This window comes from Jaculus jaculus, chromosome 6, assembly GCF_020740685.1.
Source record: "Jaculus jaculus isolate mJacJac1 chromosome 6, mJacJac1.mat.Y.cur, whole genome shotgun sequence".
NCBI lineage: Eukaryota > Metazoa > Chordata > Mammalia > Rodentia > Dipodidae > Jaculus > Jaculus jaculus.
In genome coordinates, this window is record NC_059107.1 from 141947342 (window position 1) to 141973640 (window position 26299).

A 26299-nucleotide genomic window follows, 5' to 3' on the forward strand; every position below is an offset into this window, starting at 1 on the left:
TATTGCTAAGTGAAAAGGAATTATCAACCCAACCAGCATGTACAAGGCAAAATGCTAGGCTCTGACCTGAGCACAAAGGTGAGTGACATGGTTGCTGTGTTCATAATACTCAGACTTTTGGTGTTCCTCAGGCCTTTCTGAAATGTGTTCACGTGCATTATTTCTTGTCCTCATATTAGCTCTGAGGTACAGGTGTAAGCTTTATGACTGACTGCATTTTGGAAGGTGGATATAAACATTGCTGAGGGAACACCTGCTTCATTTGAAATCATCAGTACTGAGTAATAAGTGCATAGATGACTGCAAAAACAAACTAGATTGGGAGCTCTTGGTTTGCTCCTGGTAAAAAGGAAGATTCAGTAGAGAGAATATTTTATCCCTTGTACAAGTATCCTGGGAATCTGTCAGAATGAGACCACAAGGGGGTGTTGTAGTGAAGAGAAGCAGCCATCTGTCCATCCCACAGAGAAGACATGGAAATAGGAGTGAGTGTTCAGCCCAGCTCTTGCACAGCACTGTCACCTGGTATCTGCAACTCTGAAGCAGCTGTGTGTTTCTCCAGCACACCTTCCAGTGGGGTAGTGTGCAGGCCTGGCTGCGAAGCCGTCACCAGGCCTGGTCAACGGAGGAGGACCAGGCTGATGATCTTTGGTAGTCAACCTTCAGCGTCATTCCTGCTGCTTGCTTGCTTGGGAGTGAGGCGGTAACAGGACAGGTCTGCCGGGTCTACAGGTTGTCACGCACTGTAATCACCAGTCTAATGCGCGTTTTACTTTCCTCTGCACAGTGGTGGAATGTTGTCACTGGGGAGTCCTTACAGACCTTCTACACGAATGGAACCAATCTTAAGAAAATACATGTGTCTTCTGACTTCAAAACATATGTGACTGTTGATAATCTTGGTATTTTGTATATTTTACAGATTTTAGAGTAAAGTGGCTAAGCATTAAGTAGTTCAGCTGTTTCATTTTGAATTTGAAAAAAAATGAAACTGTATATCAACTTTATAAAGCTGTGAATTGTTTCTCAGTATTACATTCATTTAAAGAGTGTTTATGGTTGGATGAATGTTGATACAGCCTTTTGCCAAATGAACATGTCTTTAATCCTGCTTTTCATAATCACCATCATTGTTAACTATTTTTCCTTAATGTGCAAATGAAAATGTAAAGATATACTTTGTTATACTGTTGGTCAAATTCTCTCTTGATGCATTCAAATTGGATGACATAATTAATGAGAATAATGTGAAGGAATTCTTTATTTGATGCTGTAATTATGCAAGCTGTGCTTCAAGGTAATGGTGGCCTGTTTTCTGAACCCCATGTGCCCCAAGGGGGTACAGTTTTCCCAAATACAATTTTGTTGCTTATTTGCACTTTAAATTAGCTTTAAAAATACTGTGTCTGCATGCACACTTTGCAACATATCTTTTAATTAATGCAGTAAATGAGTGGATTTCAATAGTTCTCTCTGTGAAGCAGACTTGTGTTAGAGTAGATTTCTCCCTGTAGCCGATCAAGTGGTCAGTATTGGAGCTGAGCGTTGTCTTGCTGTTTGGATTTTTTTTACTACCTGATGAATCTTGACCTTTCTGAATCTTTACTTTTTCTTTCTTAAAGCAATTCCTCCATAGTTAAATGTCAGTCAAAGTAGTTGAGGGACCAGTTTTTTCCTTTTTAGAGGTAGGGTCTCTATAACCCAAGCTATCCTTGAACTCAATATGAGCCACGGATGACCCTGAATTTCTTGTCTACCTGCCTCCACCTCCCAAGTGCTGGGATTATAAACACACTCTGCCATGCCCAGTTTATATAGTGCTGAGGATTGAACTAAGCAAGAACTCACCGTCTACCAGGGCCAGCTTTGATACTTTCCTGAGAAATGTGAAACAGTAAAGCATGGTTTTCTTCTTACTCCATTTCCTTATAGGTAAGTCAAGGTCAGTGCTACTCTCTTTGTAAATTTTAAGAGAATTGTCTATGATTTTCTTAATTCAGAGAAACCATTGTCACTCTGGAAGATAACTTTCACTTTCCAAACAATCTGTCTTCCTTCCTTTCTCTTACTATATTTCCTTCCTCTTCTGTTCTCTTTGGTCTTTCTTGTTTTCTTCTTCTTTGTCTTCTTCTTTCTCCTCTTCCTCCTTTTCTCCTTCTTCTTCTTCTCCTCCTCCTCCTCCTCCTTCTTCTTCTATTTCTTCCTTCAAAGGTTAGCCAGGAGAGATGGCATTTCTTCCCTCCCCCCTGGAAAATGTTACCCAAGCTAGCCTTGAACTCCTGGACCCTAGTGGTCCTTTGCCTCAGATTCCTAAGTAGCTAAGTAAGTTGTTTCTTCTTCATTTTTACTTCCTGATTAGAATCTTTAGTTGAAAACAAAATTTAAAAATTTTCTCTGAAATACTGTAGAGGGCTAGAGAGAAATTAATTACAATCATCAAAATTCAAATATTTTTGAAACAAATTAATAAATGAGTATTAGTATTCATAGTAAGTAAGTGGTGATCCTATGTTTATAGTTGGTATGTGTTAGTAGATGTGGTATGGGTAGAGTGAATAAACCACTAGCATATATTTTACATGGTGCTGAAGATCGAGCTTTGCACATTGCTAGGCAAACATTCTCCCACTGAACCAAACCCCCAGCCCTCAGATATTTTTAGATTCGATATTCCTATGTGGCATTTGCAGGAACTGTTAAGTATAGTAAATAAAATCTTTTACATTGAAGTTTTTTGACTTGTTTTGGGTTTGGTAGGTTAAGGAAGTATTTTATAGACTTTTAACTGTGATTCAAGAAAATGTGATAGGTGAAAAATCTTAATTTTATAAAAATAAGTTTCTGTAAATAGGTTGTCTTACTTAGAACATCCAAATCATGATTTGATTTTCATATAATATTAGAGGTGTCCCATCTGTGGCTCAGAATAAAAACGTTTACTTTTAGAATTAAAAGCCTCTTGATTATTAAAATAACAAACATAGTGTTTACAAATTCTTGACTGGCCTTTATTTTAAAAAGAATAAATAAGCCGGGTGTGGTGGTGCACACCTTTAATCCCAGGCAGAGGTAAGAGGATTACCATGAGACTGCCAAGTGAATTGCAGGTTAGCCTGGGCTGCAGTGAGACCCTACCTCGAAAAACCAAAAAAAAAAAAAAAAAAAAAAAACCAAAAAAAAACCCCAAAAAACAAAAGCGCGGAGGAGATGACTCTTGTTTAAGTACTTGCTGCACAAGCATGAGAATCTGTGTTCAAATCCCTCATGCCCACGTAAAAGCCTGTAATCCCAGTGTGGGGGAGGCAGAGGCTAGAGGATCTTTGGGACTTGGCTAGCTTGTGTAGCCAAGTTGGTGCGTTCCAGGTTTAGTGATAGACTGTGCCTCCAAAGTAAATAGGGTGCGAAGCAATTGAAGAAGAAACCCAGCAAAACTTGTCACGTCTACATGCACACAAACGGGTGTGCACCAGATCGCATATGTGCACAAACATGTGCACACACATACAAAAACACTTGAATGAAAACTAGGAAGAAAGATGAGGTATCATGAGGAAAGAAGACATCTTACATTGCAGCTTATGGGTGCTCAAGAGGAAGGTTGTGCTTGCAGCTTACAGATGGACATTTTAAAACATTTTCCTTGCTGTATCTTTCTGTATGAGAAATGATATTGGACTTTGTATATGTAAATATGTTTGTGCATTTATATGTGTCTTGTGTTTTGAAAATTGTTCTGTATTTATAATTTACATGACTTTTTAAATCTTGGAATACAGTTTTAAACATGAATTTTAAAAATTGTAACAATAAAATTCCTAGAATTTTTTGAAAACAAAATAATGTTTCTGGATTTTAGACTCCTGGCCTGTCTTTTATCAACCTTGTTGTAAGAAGGTACATTAGGTCTGTCTCCATGTGACATGGTGAATGAGAAGAGTCAAGATAACAAAGATAATTCCAAAGAAAGTTTAGAAGAACAGTGGGAATCATGAGGGAGGTGTTAAGATAAAGAACACAGACATACAGGACAATGCAGGAGAAAGGAATAGGCAGCGAATGGCCCATCCCAAAGGCCAGCCAGGTGGTCCTGGTGAGAAGAGACTTAGTTCCACCCATGAGACAAGCCCACAGTTTTGTTGGGATTTGGTAAGACAGTGACTTCTATGTAATAGGTCAGCATTCAAGATAAAGTTCGTTTTGGTGCTTCACATGTCCCTGGTGGCTATAGCTGGATGCCATCTTTTTGAGAGAGACTCTGTGTAAGATTGTGCTACTCTGAGGCCTGAAAACAAGGAACAAATGAGGAAGGCTGAGGAAACCCTGCCACAGTCCCTGGGTTGGAGATGGCCCCAAGAAGCAGTTGTGGAGAGGGAAGGGCTGCATGCAGACATGCCAGTAGTTGAGATGGCAGAAGGCCAGGGCAATAAAGGCATGGTGGGCAGTAGCTCCACCCTCTGTGGCTAATTGCATACTTGGTATATTACTTTTGTTATTTCAGGACAAAAGAATCTTTGGGAAGGAAGGGTTCGTTTGGCTCACAGCTTGAGGTTAGTCTGGCATGGTGGAGCAGAAGCGTGCACCTGGTCACAGTGCGTCCACAGTCAGGAAGTAGAGTGACGCATGCAGGTGGTCAGCTTTCCTTCTCCTTTTCTTCAGCCTGGGACCCCCACCCTATGCAGTGACACTGTCCACAGTTAGAGCAGGTCTTCTCATTTCAGTGAACCTAATCTGGAAACTTCCTCAGAGGTTTGTCTCTGAGGTGATTCTAGATCCTGTCAAGATGACAATATTAACCATCATCCCTAGTGAGGAGAACTGTGGAATCTTATTGTCTGAGCCAGAAGTCAGCAGGAGGCCCAACTTATCAGTCTCCTGCCCCGAGTTGACCACCACTGTACTGAGAACTCAAGCTGCCACGGAGTACTCCAATAGCCATTTCCTCCCAGAGGGTGCTGAATGTGGAGCTGGAGTTGAAAGCATGGAGTCTGGTCCCCCAGTCGTGATCTCAGCGCTCTGTTCTGCCCATTTCCTAACACACTCAAGAGATACTTTTGGCTGGAACATCAGCCACCCCATGGTATGCCAAGTGGGGAGTCTGGAGAGAAAGAACCTGTCTGGCCCATCGGCTGCAAAAGTTAGTGGCCAGCAGGGGCTCTGAAATGTGAAGAAGAGAAGCTTTTATTTATTTATTAAAAATTATTTTTTAATCTTTGAAAGTCAAACCGAGCAAAAATGCATATGACTTAAGAGAAGGGAAGATGGCAGATGGCTCCTGCAAGCCAGAAGAGCCACCAAGCAGGTAGATCCGCCTGGTGACTGATCCAGCGTTTTCATGGAAAGGGAAGTTTTGGGGAGGAAGAGACTTAGGGAGGGAGTAAGGTTTACGGAAAAAGAAATCCAGGGAGGGAACTCCTTTAGGAAAAAAGAGATAAAAGTCAAGGGTCCCCTTCTAGGTTCAAAGACATGTCTTGCTTTCAGCCATTTTTAGTTTCATTTTGGGTACCCCAAAATTTGGCTTTGTTAACCCTAAACTGCTTCATTACTCCTCTCTGAAGAAGTAGCCGTAATTGCCATTAGGGAATTAGGGTAATAACCGCATTGGCTTGTTTTGAGCTGAGTAGCGTTATCGAGTGTGGCAGTAGAGCTAACTCTCCAGTGGGCCTAAGGGACTCAGAAGGTGCATTTGATATAGTGTGGGAAGAAAGTTCTGGATGTAGATAGATAATGGGGAGAAAGAATAAAAGGGAGAGGAGTCAAGAGCATTGGGCACCGAGTAATTTAAGTCTGAGGGAGGTCTTTAGGGTTCTCATTCTCATAAACACTCAGGTTTTGGAGGGCAGTTGAAGAGGCCCAGGCAGATGGAGTAATGTCATAGGACCATCTGAATGTAGGCTGACGGTAGATGAATCTGAGTCCATGGTCTTTAGAGAGGGGGCGGGGGGGGGGGGGAGTCCCAGAGGACCTCCACCAAAATGTTACCATCTGGGGGGTTGGGTTTGGTTTTTCCTTTTCTTTTTTTCGTTTTTCTTCTTTTTTGCTTTCCGAGGTAGGCTTTTATTCTAGCCCAGGCTGACCTAGAATTCACTATGTAGTCTCAGCCTGGCCTTGAACTCACAGCATTCTTATCTCTGCCTCCCAAGTGCTGGGATTAAAGACGTGTGCCACCACACCCAGGTTGGGTTTGTTTTTTTCCCCCTGATGATTAAAGAATTAAAAGGCCCTGGGCATGGTGGTGCATAGCTTTGATCCCATCACTAGGGAGGCAGAGGTAGGAGAATCACTGTTTTGAGGCCAGCCTGGAGCTACAGAGTTGAGTTCTAGGTCAGCCTGGGCTACAGTGAGACCCTACCTCAAAACAAAAAACAAAACAAAACAAAAAAACCAAACCAAACCAAACAAAAAACAAAACAAGGGCTGGAGATATTGCTTAGTGGTTAAGGCACTTGCCTGTGAAGCTTAAGGACCCAGGTTTGATTCTCTGGTGCCCACATCAGCCTGGGCTACAGTGAGACCCTACGACCAGACCAGACCAGACCAGACCAGACCAGACCAGACCAGGAATTAACTATGTAGTCTCAGGGTGGCCTCGAACTCACAGTGATCCTAACTCTGCCTCCCGAATGCTGGGATCAAAGGCACATACCACAACACCTGGCTAATAAATCTATTCTTTTGTATGTTCTCTTGGTTGAGATTATAGTTCTTCCTGTGCAATACTGGTTTGATGGCCATGAGTTGCCGTAATTTGTGCTTTCCTTGAAATGTTCTTTCATTTTCCATCAATTTAAAAAGATATCTTTTGCTGGCTACAACAAATTTAATCAACAGCTATTTATTTTCGTGGGCTCAAATATATCATTCCAGGTTTTCCTGGCTTTTTTTTTTTTCTTTTCTGTTGAGGAGTCTGGGTATGGATGAAAAAGCAACTTGATAGAGAGATTGGGATTCACCTGGTCTGATGTGTTTATGTTTGTGACATGACATTTTAGAGCAAGAAAAGCTTTTATGATTGTTCCTTTGTTTTGTATTTTTAAAAATATTTTTAATTTTTATTTATTTACTAGAGAGAGAGAAAGAGGCAGAGAGAGGGAGAGAGGAAGAGAGGTAACCCAACAACTCCGTCCTATCAAGTCAACTAATGCATTTGCAGTGTCTTTTCTCCTGTTCAGTAGAATTAGCCCCTGCGAACCATTCTGTCACCTTGAACTCTGTCTTCTTTTCATTTCCTGGTACTTTTTGTTCCTCTCTCCTGTTGGCCAATCACTCCATTTGGATTTTCCTTGCTAAGCCTTCCCATAAGCAGTAATACTGTTAAGACCTTTCCCCTTCTGTGTATTATGTTTTGGTATCTCCACATGACATCTAAAATTTCAAGTGCATACCGTAAAGCTACAGGAAACAGTATTGACAATATTATCGATTGTCAACTATCTTAGATTTTGTTGTTGTTGCTTTTTGTTTTTCAAGGCAGGGCTTCACTGTAGCTCAGGCTGACATGGAATTCACTATGTAGTCTCAGGATGGCCTCGAACTCACGATGTTTCTCCTACCTCTGCCTCCTGAGTGCTGGGATTAAAGGCATGCGCCACCACGCCCGGCTATCTTAGATTTTTTTAAGACTAAGATTGCATGATTAGGGGAAGGTGTATGTATTATCTTGGTATTCCCATTGCCTGACACCTAGATGGTAAACAGAAATACATTTTTTAAAAATTAATTTATTTGAGAGAGAAAGAGAGGGGAGAGAGAGAGAGCGAGAGAGGGAGGGAGGGAGGGAGGGAGGGAGGGAGGGAGATATTGAGAGAGAGAGGGAGAGTTTGAGCATATCAGGGTCTTCAGCCACTGTAACCGCACTCCAGATGCATGTGCCACCTTGTACATATGGCTTAACTGGGTCCTGGGGATTCAAACCTGGGTCTTTTGGCTTTGTAGGCAAGTGCCTTAACTGCTAAGCCATCTCTCCAGCCCCAGAAATAGATTTTTAAATAAGTAACATGTACAATAAAAATTAGTTCACACTTTTGGAGAAAGATTTAAAATTCAGATTTTAAACAATCCCAGAAGAAAAGACATTATCTTTGCTTAGTCATATAAATGAATTATGAAACCATTTTCTGAATTAATTAAAATATTGTTATCTAATACTTCATGAGCTATATAAACCAACAAAATGAACTTAGTAAGAATAGAATGCAGCTTTGGGAACAATTATAATTTTCCACTTATGCTTGGTTAAGTTTGCCTCACAAAGGTGGCTATAGTTACTCTCCTTCCCCCTACCAAGAAAGTCAAATCAGTAGAGAAGTTGAAAAAAGTCCCAATTTACCAAAATACTGTGTTCCATTTAAGGCATTTTAGAGGATCAGATATTCTGTCTTTCACAGTAGACAAATAAGAACAAACTTGCTTAAAAAATGAAATAAAAGGGTAAATGTATCTCTAAGGAAATTGGACCTAAGAATTTGAAAGCTGAGAAATTTCTATTGTTTTCTAAAAATTCAGTAAAGACAATTATGCACGTGTTACATTATATTCTTAAGAGCTGACTTTAACCAGTTAGTACCATGCTATATAGAACTGTAGACTCTGGACTATTTAAACATCGGAAGTTTGTCTTTGAACAAAATTATACACTATATGCATCTTCTTTAATACTCAGACTTAATATTTTATATGTCTGTACCCTCTTTCTCTCTCGTCTTAGTTTCTATGACAAGTCATGAACCCCAGCTGCTAACCTGCTAAGTTGTCCTTCAGCACTTCCAGACCCATCAGTCAGCTTTATAACCTGGTAACTATTCTGCCCACCAGCTGCATGCATTGCCCACCCTGTGTTGGTGCAAGCTTTATCCTGAGATCTCACCCTGGAAAAGGTCTTTTATTTTGTCTGGAGTTAACTCCTTTCTTCATAAATCCAGCTCTTTCCTGGTTAACTGCCCTATTTTGGTGGGGTCCATCACTCACAGCTTCCTAAGAAATGACACATGATGATGTGGTCAGGTTCACAGTGCTGACAGAAATCACCTGACCAAGAGCAGCTTGTGGGGGAAAAAAGGATTATTTTGGCTTACAGGCTCAAGGGGTAGCTCCATGATGGCAGGGGAAAATGAAGGTGTGAACAGAAGGTGGACATCAACTCCTGGCCAACATCAGGTGGACAACAGGAAGAGGAGAGTGTGCCAAACACTGGCATGGGGAAACTGGCTATAACACCCATAAGCCCACACCCAACAATACACTGCTTCCAGAAGCATTAATTCCCAAATCTCCTTCAACTGGGAGCCTAGAATTCAGAACATCTAAGTTTATGGGGGACACCTGAATCAAGCCACCACACATGAGAACTTGCATGTATGGAATGGGTTTAGTTCCAAGCTTCTTACATGGTGGATGATGAGCCCATATGGGGCTATGTGTCTAACTACCCGGATGTGGAGTTGTGAAAAATTTGGCAACAGTAGAAGGGTTGTAAACTCACAGTGAGACTTCTGGTTAAGATGGCAGCATAGGCACCACGCTAAAGCAGCCTAGGGGGGAAAAGACCAAAAAAACTCAGCAAAATACATGCTTTTACTAAAAAAAAGCGAGGTGTTTAGGAAATTGGAACAGCAGCAGAGAAGTAGAAGAGATCCAGAGCATCCAGAGCCCGCACAGGCCGGCAAAAGTGGCCCCTGCAGATCCGCAAACCGTGGTGGTGGCGGCGCACCAGAAAGCCACCAGGATTGGCTTGAGCTGCAGGAAAAGCCAGGTGAGGGGAGCTTCCACTCACACCAGAGCTCCCCGCAACTCAAGAAATGTGAAGGGAGAGTGGCAGTGAACAATGGAGGAGCAGATCACAACATAGAAGAAGACGTGGAACAGCAAGAGAACTAGAGTAGCATTGGCTCCCTCCCTTCCCCCACTGCCTGTGCCCAGCTCCAGAAAACAGAGCAGCGGTCCTGGGACCTGGCCACATCAACCTGAGCCAACAGCGGGACCCAAGTAGGAGCAGAGTCCGGCAGCAACAACAGCGGCTCCAGCAATGGCAGATCCAGCAAGCAGCTTCAGCAGCAGCAGCAGTGGTTACAACGGCAGCTTCAGAGGCAGCAGCAGGGGATCCAGCAGTGGCAGCTAAAGCAGCAGCAGCAGCAGTGGTGGTGGATCCAGCAACGGCAGCTTTAGCAGCAGCAGAAATGGATCCAGCAGCGGCAGCTTCAGCAGCAGCAGTAGCGGTTCCAGCAGCCGGGGTGCCGATCTGCATGCCCACAGTTGCTAGGCTAAGTTTGCCCCACTGGAGAAGCCAGTGCCCAGCTCCAGAAATCAGAACAGCAGCCCAACAACCCAGCCAGCAACTTGGCTGAGACCAAATTCATCCAAAAAGGTAACTGGGATTGCACCAGGGAAGGGTCTCACTTGGTCACAAGCTGACTTAGATCCCTCAACAGACCAGAAATCTTAACCTCTTTGTTGATAGAGGATCTGGTTGTTATAATACCTACTCTTACATAAATACTTGGTGCTGTTTTTGATTGAATGTATACAGTGTTTAGTTCAATTTTAGTATCTACCTGTATTTTATTCCACTCAGCCTACTTGAATACTCCCTTAGCAGGCAAACTCAACCCCTAGGAACACCTTTGTAGATACTATGAAAGTCTTAAGAGCCACACCTAACACCTTAAGCTCCTACCCTGAAGATATATAACATCAGATCAATTGATACAGCTAAGACTACCCAGATAGCTAGAAAATATAAGCATTAACTTAATCTAAGATGCAAAAATATATACATTATAACACAAGAAACACTAAAAAACAAGACAATATAAATCCACCTAAAAGTATTATTTCTTCAGAAATGACCTTCAGTGAGAACGAGTTAGAGGAAATGCCTGAGAAAGATGTCAAAAGAATGATTGTAAATATGTTCAAAGAAGTCACAGAACAAATTAAAGGAGTCAAAGAGGAAATCAAAGGAATCAAAGAAGATGCAGGACACCAATTTAATTAAATAAAAAGGGCAATATAAGACATAAATAAGGAAATAGATATAATAAAGAAAAACCAGTCAGAATTACTAGCAATGAAGAACACAGTCAATGAAATAAAAAACTCTGTAGAAAATCTCACCAGTAGAATGGATGAAGGAGAGGACAGAATATCTAAGCTAGAAGACCAGGTGGCAGGTCTAATACAGTCCAACAAAGAGAAAGACAAACTTATAGAAAAATATGAGTGGGAATTTCAAGATATTTGGGACACTATGAAAAGATCAAAATAAGAATTCAGGGCATAGTAGAAGGAGAAGAATTCCATGCCAAAGGCGTAGTAGGCGTTTTCAACAAAATCATAGAAGAAAACTTCCCTCAAATTGGGAAAGAGGTGCCAATGCAGATACAGGAAGCCTTTAGAACCCCAGCCAGACAAAACCTCGAAAGAACCTCTCTTCGCTATATTATAATCAAACTACCGAACACACAAACCAAAGAAAAAATATTGAAAGCAGTTAGAGAGAAAAATCAAGTTACCTACAAAGGCAAGCCCATCAGGATTACAGCAGATTATTCAACACAAATTTTAAAAGCCAGAAGGGCTTGGAGTGATGTATTCCAAATGCTAAAAGATAACAACTGTCAACCAAGGTTACTTTATCCTGCAAAGCTATCCATTCAAATAGATGGGGAAATAAGGTCATTCCATGACAAAAGCAGGTTAAAGGAGCATTTGAAGACAAAACTAGCTCTACAGAAAATACTTGAAAGAATACTCCATGCTGAAGAAAAGGAAAAGCACATATATAAGGAACCTAGAAAAAACAAGCAATACTCCAATACTAGTTAACACAAGAGAGCAAAGGAAGAACCGGAACCACAAAAAAAAAAAAAAAAAAAAAGGCAAACATAAATACACACCTTTCAATAATATCTCTTAATATCTATGGCCTCAATGCCCCAACCAAAAGACAGAGGTTTGCAGACTGGGTTAAAAAGCAGGATCCTACAATTTGTTGTCTCCAAGAAACTCACCTTTCTACAAAGGATAGGCATTATCTGAGGGTGAAAGGTTGGAAAACGGTGTTTCAAGCAAATGGGCCTAGAAAACAAGCAGGGGTTGCTATCCTAATATCTGACAAGGTAGACTTCAGTCCAACGTTAGTCAAGAAAGATAAGGACAGACACTTTATATTGATTAAGGGCACACTCCAACAGGAGGACATTACAATCCTAAACATATATGCACCTAACATGGGGGCTCCCAAATTCGTCAAACAAACACTATTAGAACTAAGGTCACAGAATACCAAACACAGTGGTGGTGGGTGACTTTAATAACCCACTCTCATCAATTGACAGGTCATCCCGGGAAAGAATAAACAGAGAGGCATCTGGACTAAATAAGGTCATAGAAGGAATGGACCTAACAGATATATACAGGACATTTCATCCAAATGCTGCAGAATATACATTCTTTTCAGCAGCACATGGAACATTCTCTGAAATAGATCATATATTAGGACACAAACCAAATCTTAACAAATTCAGGAAAATTGAAATAATTTCTTGCATTCTATCTGACCACAATGGAATTAAACTGCAAATCAATAGCAAGAAAGGCTATAGAGCATACACAAAATCATGGAAACTAAACAATACACTACTAAATGATGAATGGGTCAATGAAGAAATCAAGAAGAAAATCAAAAAATTTATACAGTCAAATGATAATGAGAACACAACATACCAAAATCTCTGGGACACAATGAAGGCAGTTCTAAGAGGTAAATTTATAGCTTTAAGTGCCTATATTAAGAAATTAGAAAAGTCACAAGTAAATGACCTAATACTTCACTTAAAGCCTTGGAAAAAGAAGAACAAGGCAAACCAAAAATGAGTAGATGGGAAGAAATAATAAAGATTAGGGCACAAATTAATGAAATAGAAACAAAAAAAAATCCAAAAAATTAATGAAACAAAGAGTTGGTTCTTTGAAAGGATAAACAAGATTGATAAACCCTTAGCAAATCTGACCCAAAGAAAGAAAGAGACACAAGTTAATAAAATCAGAGATGAAAAAGGTAACATCACAACAGATTTCAGAGAAATTGAAAAAATCATAGGGACATACTATAAAATCATATACTCCACAAAGTATGAAAATCTGAAAGAAATGGATGATTTTCTTGATTTATATGACCTACCTAAATTAAATCAAGATGAGATTAATCACTTAAACAGACCTATAACAAGCATGGAGATCCAAACAGTCTCCCAACTAAAAACAGTCCAGGCCCAGATGGATTCACTGCTGAATTTTACCAGACCTTCAAGGAAGAGCTAACACCATTGCTTCTTAAGCTTTTGCAGGAAATAGCAAAAGAAGGGATTCTACCAAATTCCTTCTATGAAGCCAGTATCACCCTGATATCAAAACCAGGCAAAGATAGAACAAAAAAAGAAAATTACAGACCAATCTCCCTCATGAACATAGATGCAAAAATTCTCAACAAAATACTGGCAAACAGAATACAAGAATATATCAGAAAAATAATTCATCCTGACCAAGTAGGCTTTATCCCAGAGATGAAGGGATGGTTCAATATACACAAATCTATAAATGTAATACATTATATAAATGGATTGAAGGACAAAAATCACATGATCATCTCATTAGATGCAGAGAAAGCATTTGACAAAATCCAACATCCCTTCATGATAAGAGTCCTACAGAGACTGGGAATAGAAGGAACATATCTCAGTATAATAAGAGCTATTTATGACAAGCCTACAGCCAACATATTACTAAATGGGGAAAAACTGGAAGCTTTTCCACTAAAATCAGGAACAAGACAAGGGTGTCCACTGTCCCCACTTTTATTTAATATAGTTCTGGAAGTCTTAGCCAAAGCAATAAGGCAAGAGACACACATAAAAGGGATACAAATTGGAAAGGAAGACATCAAGTTATCATTATTTGCAGATGACATGATTCTATAAATAAAGGACCCAAAAGACTCTACTAGCAAACTGTTAGAGCTGATCAAAACCTACAGCCATGTAGCAGGATACAAACTAAATACACAGAAATCAGTAGCCTTCATATATGCTAACAACAAACACACAGAGGATGAAATCAGAGAATCACTCCAATTCACAACTGCATCCAAAAAAAAAAATAAATAAATAAATAAAGTACCTTGGAATAAACCTAACCAAGGAAGTAAAGAATCTCCACAATGAGAACTTTAAAACTCTCCAGCGAGAAATTGCAGAAGACACTAGAAAGTGGAAAAACATCCCTTGTTCCTGGATTGGAAAAAATCAATATTGTGAAAATGGCAATCTTACCAAAAGCAATCTACACATTTAGTGCTATCCCTATCAAAATTCCAAAGACATTCTTCATGGAAATAGAAAAAAGAATCCAAAAATTCATTTGGAATCACAAAAAACCTTGAATATCTAAAATAATACTGAGCAACAAAAATAAGGCTGGTGGTATCACCATACCTGATTTTAACCTATACTACAGAGCCATAGTAACAAAAAACAGTGTGGTACTGGCACAAAAACAGACATGTAGATCAGCGGAATAGAATAGAGGACCCAGATGTAAGTTCAGGTAGCTATAGCCACCTGATATTCAATAAAAATGCCAAAAACACTCATTGGAGAAAAGACAGCCTCTTCAGCAAATGGTGTTTTGAAAACTGGATATATATCTGCAGAAGGATGAAAATAGATTCTTCTCTTTCTCCACACAGAAGAAGTAAGTCCAAATAGATAAAAGACCTTAACATCAGACCCGAAACTGCTAGAGGAAAAAGTAGGGGAAACCCTTCAACATATTGGTCTTGGCAAAGACTTTCTGAATACAACCCCAATTGCTCAGGCAATAAAACCACAGATTAATCACTGGGAACTCATGAAATTACAAAGATTTTGCACTGCAAAGGACACAGTGAATAAAGCAAAGAGGAACCTACAGAATGGGAAAAAATCTTTGCCAGCTATATATCTGATAGAGGATTAATATCTAGGATATACAAAGAACTCAAAAAGTTAAATAATAAGGAATCAAACAAGCTAATAAAAAGAAGGGCTATGGAGCTAAATAGAGCATTCTCAAAGGAAGAAATACGAATGGCACATAAGCATCTAAAAAAATGTTCTACGTCATCAGGGAAATGCAGATTAAAACTATATTGAGATCCCATCTCACTCCTGTCAGATTGGCTACCATCATGAAAACAAATGATCATAAATGTTGGTGGGGATGTGGAAAAAGAGGAACCCTTCTACACTGCTGGTGGGAATGCAATCTGGTCCAGCCATTGTGGAAATCAGTGTGGAGGTTCCTAAAACAGCTAAAGATTGATCTACCATATGACCCAGCTATAGCACTTCTAGGCCTATATCCTAAGGACTCATCTTATTTTCTTAGAAGTACATGCTCAACCATGTTTATTGCTGGGAAATGGAACCAGCCTAGATGTCCCTCAACTGATGAGTGGATAATGAAGATGTGGCACATTTATACAATGGAGTTCTACTCAGCGGTAAAAAAAATGAAGTTATGAAATTTGCAGAAAAATGGATGGGGGCTGGAGAGATGGCTTAGCGGTTAAGCGCTTGCCTGTGAAGCCTAAGGACCCCGGTTCAAGGCTCGGTTCCCCATGTCCCACGTTAGCCAGATGCACAAGGGGGCACACGCGTCTGGAGTTCGTTTGCAGAGGCTGGAAGCCCTGGCGCGCCCATTCTCTCTCTCTCTCCCTTTATCTCTTTCTCTCTGTGTCTGTTGCTCTCAAATAAATAAAAAAATTAAAAAAAAAAAAAGAAAAATGGATGGATCTGGAAAGGATTATACTAAGTGAGGTAACCCAGGCCCAGAAAGCCAAGCACCACATGTTCTCTCTCATATGTGGATCCTAGCTACAGATGATTGGGCTTCTGCGTGAGAAGGAAAATACTTAGTATCAGAGGCCAGTAAGTTAAAAAGGAGATAAAAAGGGAAGAGAAAGGAAGGGAGAAGGGTACTTAATAGGTTGATATTGTATATATGTAAGTATAATGATTGAGATGGGGAGGTAATATGATGGAGAATTGAATTTCAAAAGGGAAAGTGTGTCGGGGGGAGGGTATTACCATGGGATAACTGTTTATAATCATGGGAAATGTTAATAAAAATTGTGAAAAGATAATAAATAAATAAATAAGCTCACAGTGACTAAAAATCAAATTTAGATGTGTTGAATCCACAGTATTTCTGATGGTGCTCCACTATGCAGTGTTTGCAGCCTCGCTGTCATCTTGATTCTGAACACCTTGAATGTCCTTCAACACTGATAAATCCTGCCTAAAACACCTCGGCTTATATTGAAGACTATTTTTGGTTATGAATTGCAATGTTTTTATTCTAAAGACAAACTTTTCTGCTCTTACAGTGACATAATGGTTGAATGTGAGAAAACTTTATTTTCCTCTTATCATTGTTGAGCTCATAAGTATCAGATCAATAATTTTTTTCTTCTTGGTTTTTCAAGATAGGGTCTCACTCTAGCCCAGGCTGACCTGGAATTCATTATGTAGTCTCAGGGTGGCCTCGAACTCACAGTGATCCTCTTACCTCTGCCTCCCAGGTGCTGGGATTAAAGGTGTGTGCTACCATGTCTGGCTCAGATCATTAGTCTTTAGATTGTATTGTATTGTGTTAGAATATTTGATTTAAAAAATTTCTGCCTCTGCCGGGAATGGTGCCACATGCTTTTAATCCCACTTGAGAGGCAGAGATAGCAGGGCTGCTGTGAGTTCGAGGTCAGACTGAGACTACATAGTGAGTTCCAGGTCAACCTGAGCTAGAGTGAGACCCTATCTCGAAAAACCAAAAAAAAAAAAAAAAAAAAAATCTGTTTCTGTTACTGTACTTAAGTTTCACTAAGTGAATTTTGGCTTGTGGACAGGATGCACTTTCCAACAGTTTCTGAGATGTGTCTGGATTAGCGACTTCTCTCACTGCTGTGGCAAATGCCTGACACTGCAACGCAAGGGTTTGCTGTCTGTGGTGGGGAAGGCACGGCGGCAGGGGCACCAGCGACCCTGTGCGCTGCCCCCACAGACTGGAAGCAGAAAGAGGAGCGCTGATCCCAGGGCTGGGTCTTCCAGTGTCGATTGACATCATTTAGGAAGCCAGTTACAGACATGCCCAGAGATTTCCATGGTGATTCTAGATCCTGTCAAGTATAAACCAAGATTAACCACAGTCTCCATCTACCATTTTGTACTTTTTTTTTTTTTTTTTTTTTGAGGTAGGGTCTCACTGAATTCAGGCTGACCTGGAATTCACTCCGCATTCTCAGGATGTCCTTGAACTCATGGTGATCCTCCTACCTCTGCCTCCCAAGTGCTGGCATTAAAGGCGTGCGCCACCACGCCTGGCTTGTACTTTGTATTTATTTAATGTAGCATTCTCAGCATTGATTATAAAATCAAAATATCAGTACGAAAAACATTGGCGATGCTGTGTGTCCCACAATAGCAAATATTCAGCCAAGATTGAATTCTTTATGAACAAATAAACAAGCATATCCATTTTATTAGTATACAAATTTGCTTTCATCTTCAGTAAGTGGTAAAACTATATATATATTTTTTAAATTTTTCTTTATGATTTATTATGAATAAGTGTTTGATTTGTACATCTATTTTATTTTGGGGGGAGGGGTCTGGCTTTAGTCCAGGCTGACCTGTAATTCATGATATAGTCTCAGGATGGTCTCGAACTCATGATGATCTTTCTACCTCTACCTCCTGAATTCCGGGATTAAAGGTGTGCACCACCATGCCTGGCCTTGTACACCTATTTTATCTACCTATATACCTAGTACTGAAACAGATTAGGAGCATGATAGACTTTCCTGATAGGCAGTCAGCTAGGGACAGGCTCAAAGAAACAGATGCCACTCTTCTGTGGGGAGACTAGGACTGGAGTGTGATCCTGTCTTGCCCAAGATGCCTGTCAGCAGTGGGAGGAGCAGTTTCCTGGTAATTCCTCAGGCTTAGCCCCCATGAGTATGCCCTTCCTGAGTCAGTGTTCCTTGCCTATCAGCTTGCCTACTCACCTGAGCTTGGCCATGAAGCTCATCCTAAATGGATGCCTGCTTTTAAAAATATTTTATACTTGTTCATTTATTTATTTGACAGAGAAAGAGGGAGGAGAGAGAGAGAGGGAGGGAGGGAGGGAGAGAGACAGACAATGGGCATGCCAGGACCTCCAGCCACATGAGCCTCCTTGTGCATCTGGCTAATGTGGGTCCTGGGGAATCGAACCTGGGTCCTTTGGCTTTGCAGGCAAATGCTTTAACTGCTAAGTCATCACTCCAGCCCTGGATGCCTCATTTTTAAAAGATCCAAGCCTCCACATGAAATTATTATGGTTTCCTTTCTTTCCCAGCAGGGCCAGGAAGGGGAGAATTTCTCTTGGTTTCTGCACTTTTTCTTCTATTTCAACTCCCCCTGCAATAAATCTCATGAATTACTCTTCTTTGAGTCTATATTTTTCAGTTCTTTGATAACTTGAACAAGGACCCAAAATTTGGGTTCCAAGAGCGTGCATCATTATAGAAATGAATTCCTTTAAAAGCTCTAATCCTGCAATAGAATTGTATACAAATTCCCTTAGCAAACAGGGGTTGCAAGTGGAAAAAGTTTAGGATACCCTGCTTGGGGTTCTGGAGATACCTGTATGGTATCTGGAGTTAATGGGATTAGGGCCTGTGTTTACACAGCCCTAACAAGCGAGGGTTGGCCACCTGTTCTCAGAGATCCAACTAAAAGAGACAAATTAATGGTGAAAAGTGGAATAAAGATTCAATGTGGTTACACTGAGAAGAATGAAGGAGTTACGTGACATCCCTCCCTCATCTGTCTTTGGTGTCCTGACATGAGGTTTGGGTTTAATTGGAAGGCAAAAGGCATAGCTAAGCAATAGTAGCCAAGGTGTGGTTCTCCCCATCCAGCTTCCCCTGCGAGGTTGCAGAATGCCTCTTTGGCTGGCACCAACCTCTCTTCTCAGCTTGAGATGCCTTGGGGTCCACTGATTCGATACTGTAATAAAGGGATAGGCATAAAGGTCTCTTTAGAGTATGTTTTTTCCTGCTAGGCTAGTTACATTTCCCCCACTTTTTATTTTAACACCTGTATCTTGAGGTGAAATCTATGTGTCTTAAGCAAATACTATAAACAGGATATTATTAAGTAGGAAGCCAGGCAGGGTGGCTATAATCCCAGCACTTGGGAAGCACTTAGGAAGATGGCTGTGAGTTCAAGGCTATCCTGGGCTAGAGTGAGACCCTGCCTCAAAACAACAACAAGGTAGGGACTGAAGTTAGAATACATTTAATTAGTGTCAGGTAATTGTGTATAAGAACCATTTCTTCGTAACCTGTTGGCTTTAGTTATTTTGGGGGTGGGGGGGGCGGCTAGCACAAGCAGCTGCATCTCAGTAGATTGATTCAAGATCTCACCAAGAAATCTAGGCTGGCCTCAAATTTATAATTCTCCTGCTTCAGTTCCCCAAGTGCTGAGATTACAGGCAAGCAATACCTTGCCCAGCGCGACTTCATTTTCTTGAAATGTTTTTATTTACTTGTGAGGAGAGAGAGGGGGAGGGGATGACTGGGAACTCAGGACCTCTTGTCATTGAAAATGAACTCCAGACGTGTGCATCAGTTTGCATCTGGCTTCACATGGGTACTGGGGAATCGAATTAGGACAAACCAGCTTTGCAAGCATTTCTAACCTCTGAGCCATCTCCCCAGCCCCTGACTTCATTTTGATTTTGACCACTTAGCCCCTTGCCTTTAACAATATTTTCTGAAGACATCTTTGATTAGCCATATAATGGTTTGAGCTCTACTGTCCCTAGTGGAACTGACATGGCAGAAAGGAAGACATTCTAAAGAGACACCTGTGCCATTCCCTTTGGCCTTCAGACTATGGAAACAGTGAAACCCAAGAAACTGGAATGTCTTCAGGAATTTCATGCTGTGAGAAAGAAAAGGCCAAAAACGGGCACCAAGGACAAATTTGTCTCCCCCAGAGAGGACTGTCAGGCAATGCTGGCAACCTGTCAGATCACATTACAGGAGAGACTGATAGGAAGGACCCCACCTTGATCAGAACTCCTGAGCTCTGAATGCTTCTGGCCGTCTCTCCTTAAACCCAAACTGTATGTCCGGACTCGGGGGAAAGCCACTGTGTTGCTTTGTCTCTCAAATGTGAAAACATTGAGGAAATCTCCTTTTTCTGCTTCTCATGATTCTTTGGCTGTTTTGGTTGGTTTGTTGAGAACAGGTGGCTGAGCCTAGATGCTAGGGCTGCCCAAGAACAGGCTCTGGTAACACAGTTCTCTGGTAACAGAGAATTGGCTTTGGTAACACTAGTTGAGGGTCTAGTCCTGGTTGGCCTGTTTTGATCCCACATCGGAGAGAAGATGACAGAGGATGGAGTTAGTACCAGTAAACCATTTGTGGCCAATTTTAAGCAATTCAGAGGTGTACAGGAGGAGTAGCTCTGCAGCAGCAAGGTGCAGCATGGAAATTCCACTCCTGGTTCCTCCCAGCCTTAACCCGTACATCCCTCTATCGAAACCTTGGGAAATTCTTTGGCACTGCCCTCTACTCAGATGAAATCCCAGGGTCTGTGACTTCAGCATGGGATCCGATTCCAGAAGAGCCAGTATAAGGCAGAGTTGGGGAGTTTTCTTTCTTTTTTCATCCTTCATTCCTTTTTTTTAAAAAATATTTTATTTATTTATTTGCAGAGATGGAGGGAGAGAGAGAGGAGATGGGGGAGAGAAGGGCTGGAGAGATGGCTTAGCAGTTAAGACACATGCCTGCAAAAGCCTAAGGATCCAGGTTCAATTCTCTAGGTCCCACATAAGCCAGATGCACATGGTGGTGGTGCATACATCTGGAGTTTGTTTGCAGTGGCTAGAGACCCTAGCATGCCCATTCTCACTTTCTCTCTCCCTCACCACTCTTTCTGTCTCTAATAAATAAATAAATCTTAAAAAAAACAGAGAGAGTTAAAATAGAGATAGACAGAGAAAATGGGTGCTCCAGGGCCCCCAGCTACTGCAAATGAAATCCAGATGCATGTGCCACTTTGTACATCTGGCTTTATGTGGGTACTGGGGAATCAAACTCAGATCCTTAGGCTTTGCAGGCAAACACCTTAACTGCCAAGTCACTTCTCCAGTCCTCCTTTATTTATTTATTTTTTTTCTGAATCAGGATCTCACTTTAGTTCAGGTTGGCCTGGAACTCACAGCGACCCTCTTACCTCAACAACCTCCTGAGTGCTGGAATCAAAGACGCGTGTCACCATGCCAGGTTCAGAGTTGGAGATTTTTTTTTTTTTTCGAGGTAGGGTCTCACTCTGGCCCAGGCTGACCTGGAATTCACTATGTAGTCTAAGGGTGGCCCCAAACTCACAGCAATCCTCCTACCTCTGCCTCCCAAGTGCTGGGATTAAAGGCGTGAGCCACCATGCCCAGCTGAGAGTTGGAGATCTTAATAGAGTTTTTTAATGAGAGAGAGGACCTCTAGCTACTGCAATCGAGTTCCAGATGCCTGCACCACCTTGTGCGCATGCGTCACCTTGTGCATCTGGCTTATATGGGTTCTGGGGAGTTGAACCTGGGTCTTTAGGCATCTTATCTGCTAAGCTATCTCTCTAGCCCCTTATTAGACATTTTAATACAGGCTTAAGCATGAGGGTTAGGAGAAAGAAAGGCATTTAGAAATAAAGAAGCACACCCAAGGCCACTCTAAGAGGGAGCCACCTATGGAAAGGAGAAGAGGACTTGAGTGTGCATGGGCACCTCGAGAGAGAGTGTTGCCTAGGTGCCAATACAGTGCAAATATATATAATTTGGTGCTAGGACACTACCCATCCCTTCTCTCTAGCATTGTTTAAAGAATGTAATTTGTAGCTGGGTTAAAGTTAAAGGAGGGCTGGAGAGTTGGCTCAGTGGATAAGATGCTTGCCAGCAAAGCCAAAGGACTCAGGTTCGATTCCCCAGTACCCACATAAAGTCAGATGTACAAGGTGGCGCATGCATCTGGAATTTGCAGTGGTTGTAGACCCTGCTATGCCCATTCTCTCTCTCTCTCCCTCTCAAATAAATAAAAAAAAAAAAACCCTATTTTTAAAAGTTAAAGGTTTTCTCTTAGTAAACCAAGTTGATGGGTGGTAGTGTGGGATGGGGTGAGAGTGAGGGTGGTGTGACTGTCCCACACCTCATAATGAGAGACGGGTGCTGGAGGGTCAAGGCATTATCTTGGTCGGCCATGTGTTAGTTACTTTTTCATTTCTGGGACAAAATTCTGGACAAGAATTAGTTTATGGAGGAAAAGGGTTTATTTTGGCTTGCAGTTTTGAGGGTAAGTTATGTCGTAGCCAAGAAAACGGGGCAGGAGCAGACAGCTGGGGTCACATCAACAGGGACGACTAGAGAGGGGCTGGATGCGCAAGCAGGGCTGGACTCTTAACACCTCCAGGCCCACCCCCAGGCACACGCCTCCTGCAGCAAGGCTCTACCTCCTGAAGGTTCCACAACCTTCCTGACTAATGCAGCCAGCTGGGGATTAAGTATTCAAACCCATGAGGCCGTGGGGGACATTTTACACTCAAACCACTGCAGGGCGTTTGGCCTTTCTCAGTGGAGTTTTGAGTTTGAAGTAGTTTGAAGTCTGATGGAGAGTTTTAAGATGGCTGGGCCTTTCTTAGCCCAGGTGGGCTTGAGTAGCTAAGGTGTTGGACAGCTCAGCAGACCACAACCGCAACAAGAGAGTGACTCTTAAATTAGTTAGAAAGTAAGGAATGCAGGCAATAGATGAGCAGGGGAAAAGTAGATTTTATTAAGGAAATAGAGGGAAGACTCCTTAGAGAGTGGGAGGGGGTCCTTGACAGAGAGAGGGGGACAATGCCAGGGACTTTAATCAACTGTAAGTATACTTCTGATTATTGTTTAGTCTGGTGGATATGGTGGTTTGATTCAGGTGTTCCCCATACATTTATGTGTTCTGAATGCTAGGTTCCAAGCTGGTGGCAATTTGGGAATTGGATCTTCCTGGAGGCAGTGTATTGTTGGGGGCGGGTTTATGGGTATTACACCTAGCTTCCCTTGCCAGTGTTTGGCACACTTTCCTGCTGCTATTCTCCACCTGATGTTGGCCAGGAGGTGATGTCCACCCTGTGCTCATGCCATCGTTTTCCCCTGCCGTCATGGAGCTTCCCCTTGCCTCTAAGCCATCTCCAGCCCTTGAGTCTGTAAGCCAAAATAAACCCTTTCCTCCCACAAGCTTCTCTTGGTCAGATGTTTTCTGCCAGAAATGTGAAGCTGACTCCAACAAGCATCCACTTATCTTATTTATTTATTTATATTTATTTATTTGAGAGCGGTGAAGAGCATGGGCACACCAGGACCGTGAGAGCCACTGCTGCAAAGGAGCTCCAGATGCATGTGACACTTTGTGCATCTGGCTTTACATGGGTACTGGAAAATCAAACCAGGTCGACAGGCGTTGTAAGCAAGTGCCTTCAACCACTGGGCCATCTCCTCAGCCCCTCCTATCTTTGAAATCTTACAAGGCTGTGATTCACAATCACATGGTAAGTTACTGCAAGTAGAGATCAAATGTTTTAGAAGGCTTACATAATACATTGATAAAAAAAGTCAGCAACAGTTAGCATCATTACTGAGAACTACATAGACATTCTTTATACATTAGGTTAGCTGCTACTTATTTATTATTATTATTATTATTTTTGTTTTTCAAGGTAGGGTCTCACTCTGGCTCAGACTGACCTGGAATTCACTATGTAGTCTCAGGGTGGCCTCGAACTCACAAGGATCCTCCTACCTCTGCCTCCTGAGTGCTGGGATTAAAGGCATGAACCACGATACGTGGCTAGCTTCTTCTATTCAAGTTAAAGTTTAGAAGATTGGCTCAGTAGGCTAATTAATTGACACAAAAAAAGTTAGATCTTGTACAGATTTTATAATAACTGTGCTAGTTATTATTAGCAGACTTATATTTTGATATGCAAGTATATATACATATATGTATATATGTGTCTATGTATATACACACACATAACATGACGACAAATTATTATTTAGGATTAAAGGTGTGTGCCACCATGCCTGGTGAGAACACATCTTTTTTTTTTTTTTTTTTTTTTTGAGGTCTCCTTTTTTTTTTTTTTCTTTCTTTCTGTTGCAGTCTGGGTCGCATTGCTGGTAGAAATCACCCAACCAAGAGCAGCTTCTGGGAAAAAGAGGTTTATTTGGCTTACAGGCTCGAGGGGAAGCTCCACGATGGCAGGGGAAAACGATGGCATGAGCAGAGGGTGGACATCACCCCCTGGCCAACAGAAGATGGACACAGCAACAGGAGGGTGTGCCAAACACTGGCATGGGGAAACTGGCTATAAAGCCCATAAGCCCGCCCAACAATACACTCCCTCCAGGAGGCATTAATTCCCAAATATCCATCAGCTGGGAACCTAGCATTCAGAACACCTAAGTTTATGGGGGACACCTGAATCAAACCACCACACTTTCTTTCTTTTTTTTTTTTTTATTAGTTTTCTATTCTGCAAGTACAGGCAGTTTGGTACCATAATTAGGCTCATCCATGAACTACCCCCTCCCCATTGGCTCCTCCTTGTTGAGGTATATGGGTCGTGCATTGTGGAGTTAGCCCACAGTTATTGGTACAATAAATGTCTCTGCATATCTTGACCCAACATGTGGCTCTTGACATTCTTTCCGCTCCCTCTTCTGCAAAATTTCCCTGAGCCATGTTGGGTTCACTTTTGGTCTGCTTCAGTGATGAGGTGTTGGGGGCCCCTGGGGCTCTGGCTCTCTGATATGGTAGGAGTTGGTTTTTCTCTGTGTTGGTCTCCTTCCCCCTTGTGCTGGTATCCAGTTCATCAGGAAAACAGCACCCTTGCTTGTTTTGCCAATTTTCCTTAGTTTCAGCCGGGGCTCTTTTAAGGTATGATGGGGTGGCTCTCTCCTTAGGATCTGCATCTATCTGAAAAAGAGAAGCAGATTCTCCAACGGAGAGAAAGTTAGCACCAGGACAAATGAGATAACCCTTACTTTTTTTTTTATAGAGAATTTAATAGGTGTAGGCTCTCTTGTACCCCATGATTGATGATAGCTTGATATTGGAGAGTGGTCTTATGTTTGGATATGGTTCTGACTTGTTTCCCAGCTCCAGCTATGGGTCTCGTACCTCTGAGGGGATCAGTTAGCTGAATCAAGAGCAGATGGTTTCCCACCATGGCTGTGTGCCACTATTGTACTTGTGTGGGCATCACAACAGGTTATTTGCTGCTAAGTAGGTTGGACCATGAGTTGCTTGGACAGATATTGGTCATTTCCCCCAGTCGCCCATGTAGCACCTTCTGGCACTAGACACGCTGACTGTCTGGGGACTGACTCTCTCCTGGCTTCCAGCTATGCCAGAGAACACATCTTTTAACAAAACATAAAATCTTGTTTTACTAAGTCAGTTACAAAATAGTAATAGAGCAGAACAGTATTCTCATTTAAGTTTTAAAAATGTCAGAAGATGGCAGGCAACCACTTATGGGAGAAGATTGCACTATATTTTTCCCCAGACTCCAACTACAAATAGTATTCAAAGCACAAATTATTTCTCAAACAACCCATATCCTCCCATTTTACACTTTAAGAGACAAGTAGCTTTCTCAGCGTCTTTACAATTCTCTACTGCTGATGAAATAGTGGAAACTGGGAAAGAAAACCCAAATTTAAAATCATTGTGTCCATAACTTATATTTTGAATTAAAAATACTTTATTATATTTATTTATTTATTAGAAACAGAGAGAGAGAGGGAGGGAAAGGGAGAGAATAGGCATGCCAGGGCCTCTAGCCACTGCAAACTCCAGACGCATGCACCACCATGTGCATCTGGTTTACATGGGTTCTGGGGAATCGAACCTGGGTCCTTAGGCTTCTCAGGCAAGCATCTTAACCACTAAGCCATCTCTGCAGCCCCATTTTGAATTTTTGAAAAATTGAATTTTTAAATTTTTTTTATGTTCAGTTTTAAACCCAAAAGTATTTTAAAACTTTTACAAAGGCCAAAAGTTAAAAAACAACAACAACAACAAAAAAACCACTACTGCATTTCCTCTCTAACAACAGCCAGAAAAAGTTCATTAAGTGATAATATTTACATAGTTTTGGCAAAATGAAAACATATGAAATTGGCCTGTTGC

General features: G+C 41.5%; 1 protein-coding gene and 1 pseudogene across 3 annotated transcripts in view; both read left to right on the plus strand.

Annotated features, from left to right (window-relative positions):
• Positions 1–3129, plus strand: part of Apaf1 (apoptotic peptidase activating factor 1) — a 128378-nt gene extending 125249 nt beyond the window's left edge. For all 3 annotated transcript variants that reach the window (XM_004650202.2, XM_045152055.1, XM_004650204.2), the window contains one exon: positions 788–3129. In XM_004650202.2, coding sequence (XP_004650259.1) covers positions 788–934 — 147 coding nt within the window. In that variant the 3' untranslated portion in view covers positions 935–3129. The remainder of the gene's footprint in view (positions 1–787) is intronic.
• A 1651-nt stretch (positions 3130–4780) lies between these two features.
• Positions 4781–26299, plus strand: part of LOC101613484 — a 28252-nt pseudogene continuing 6733 nt past the window's right edge.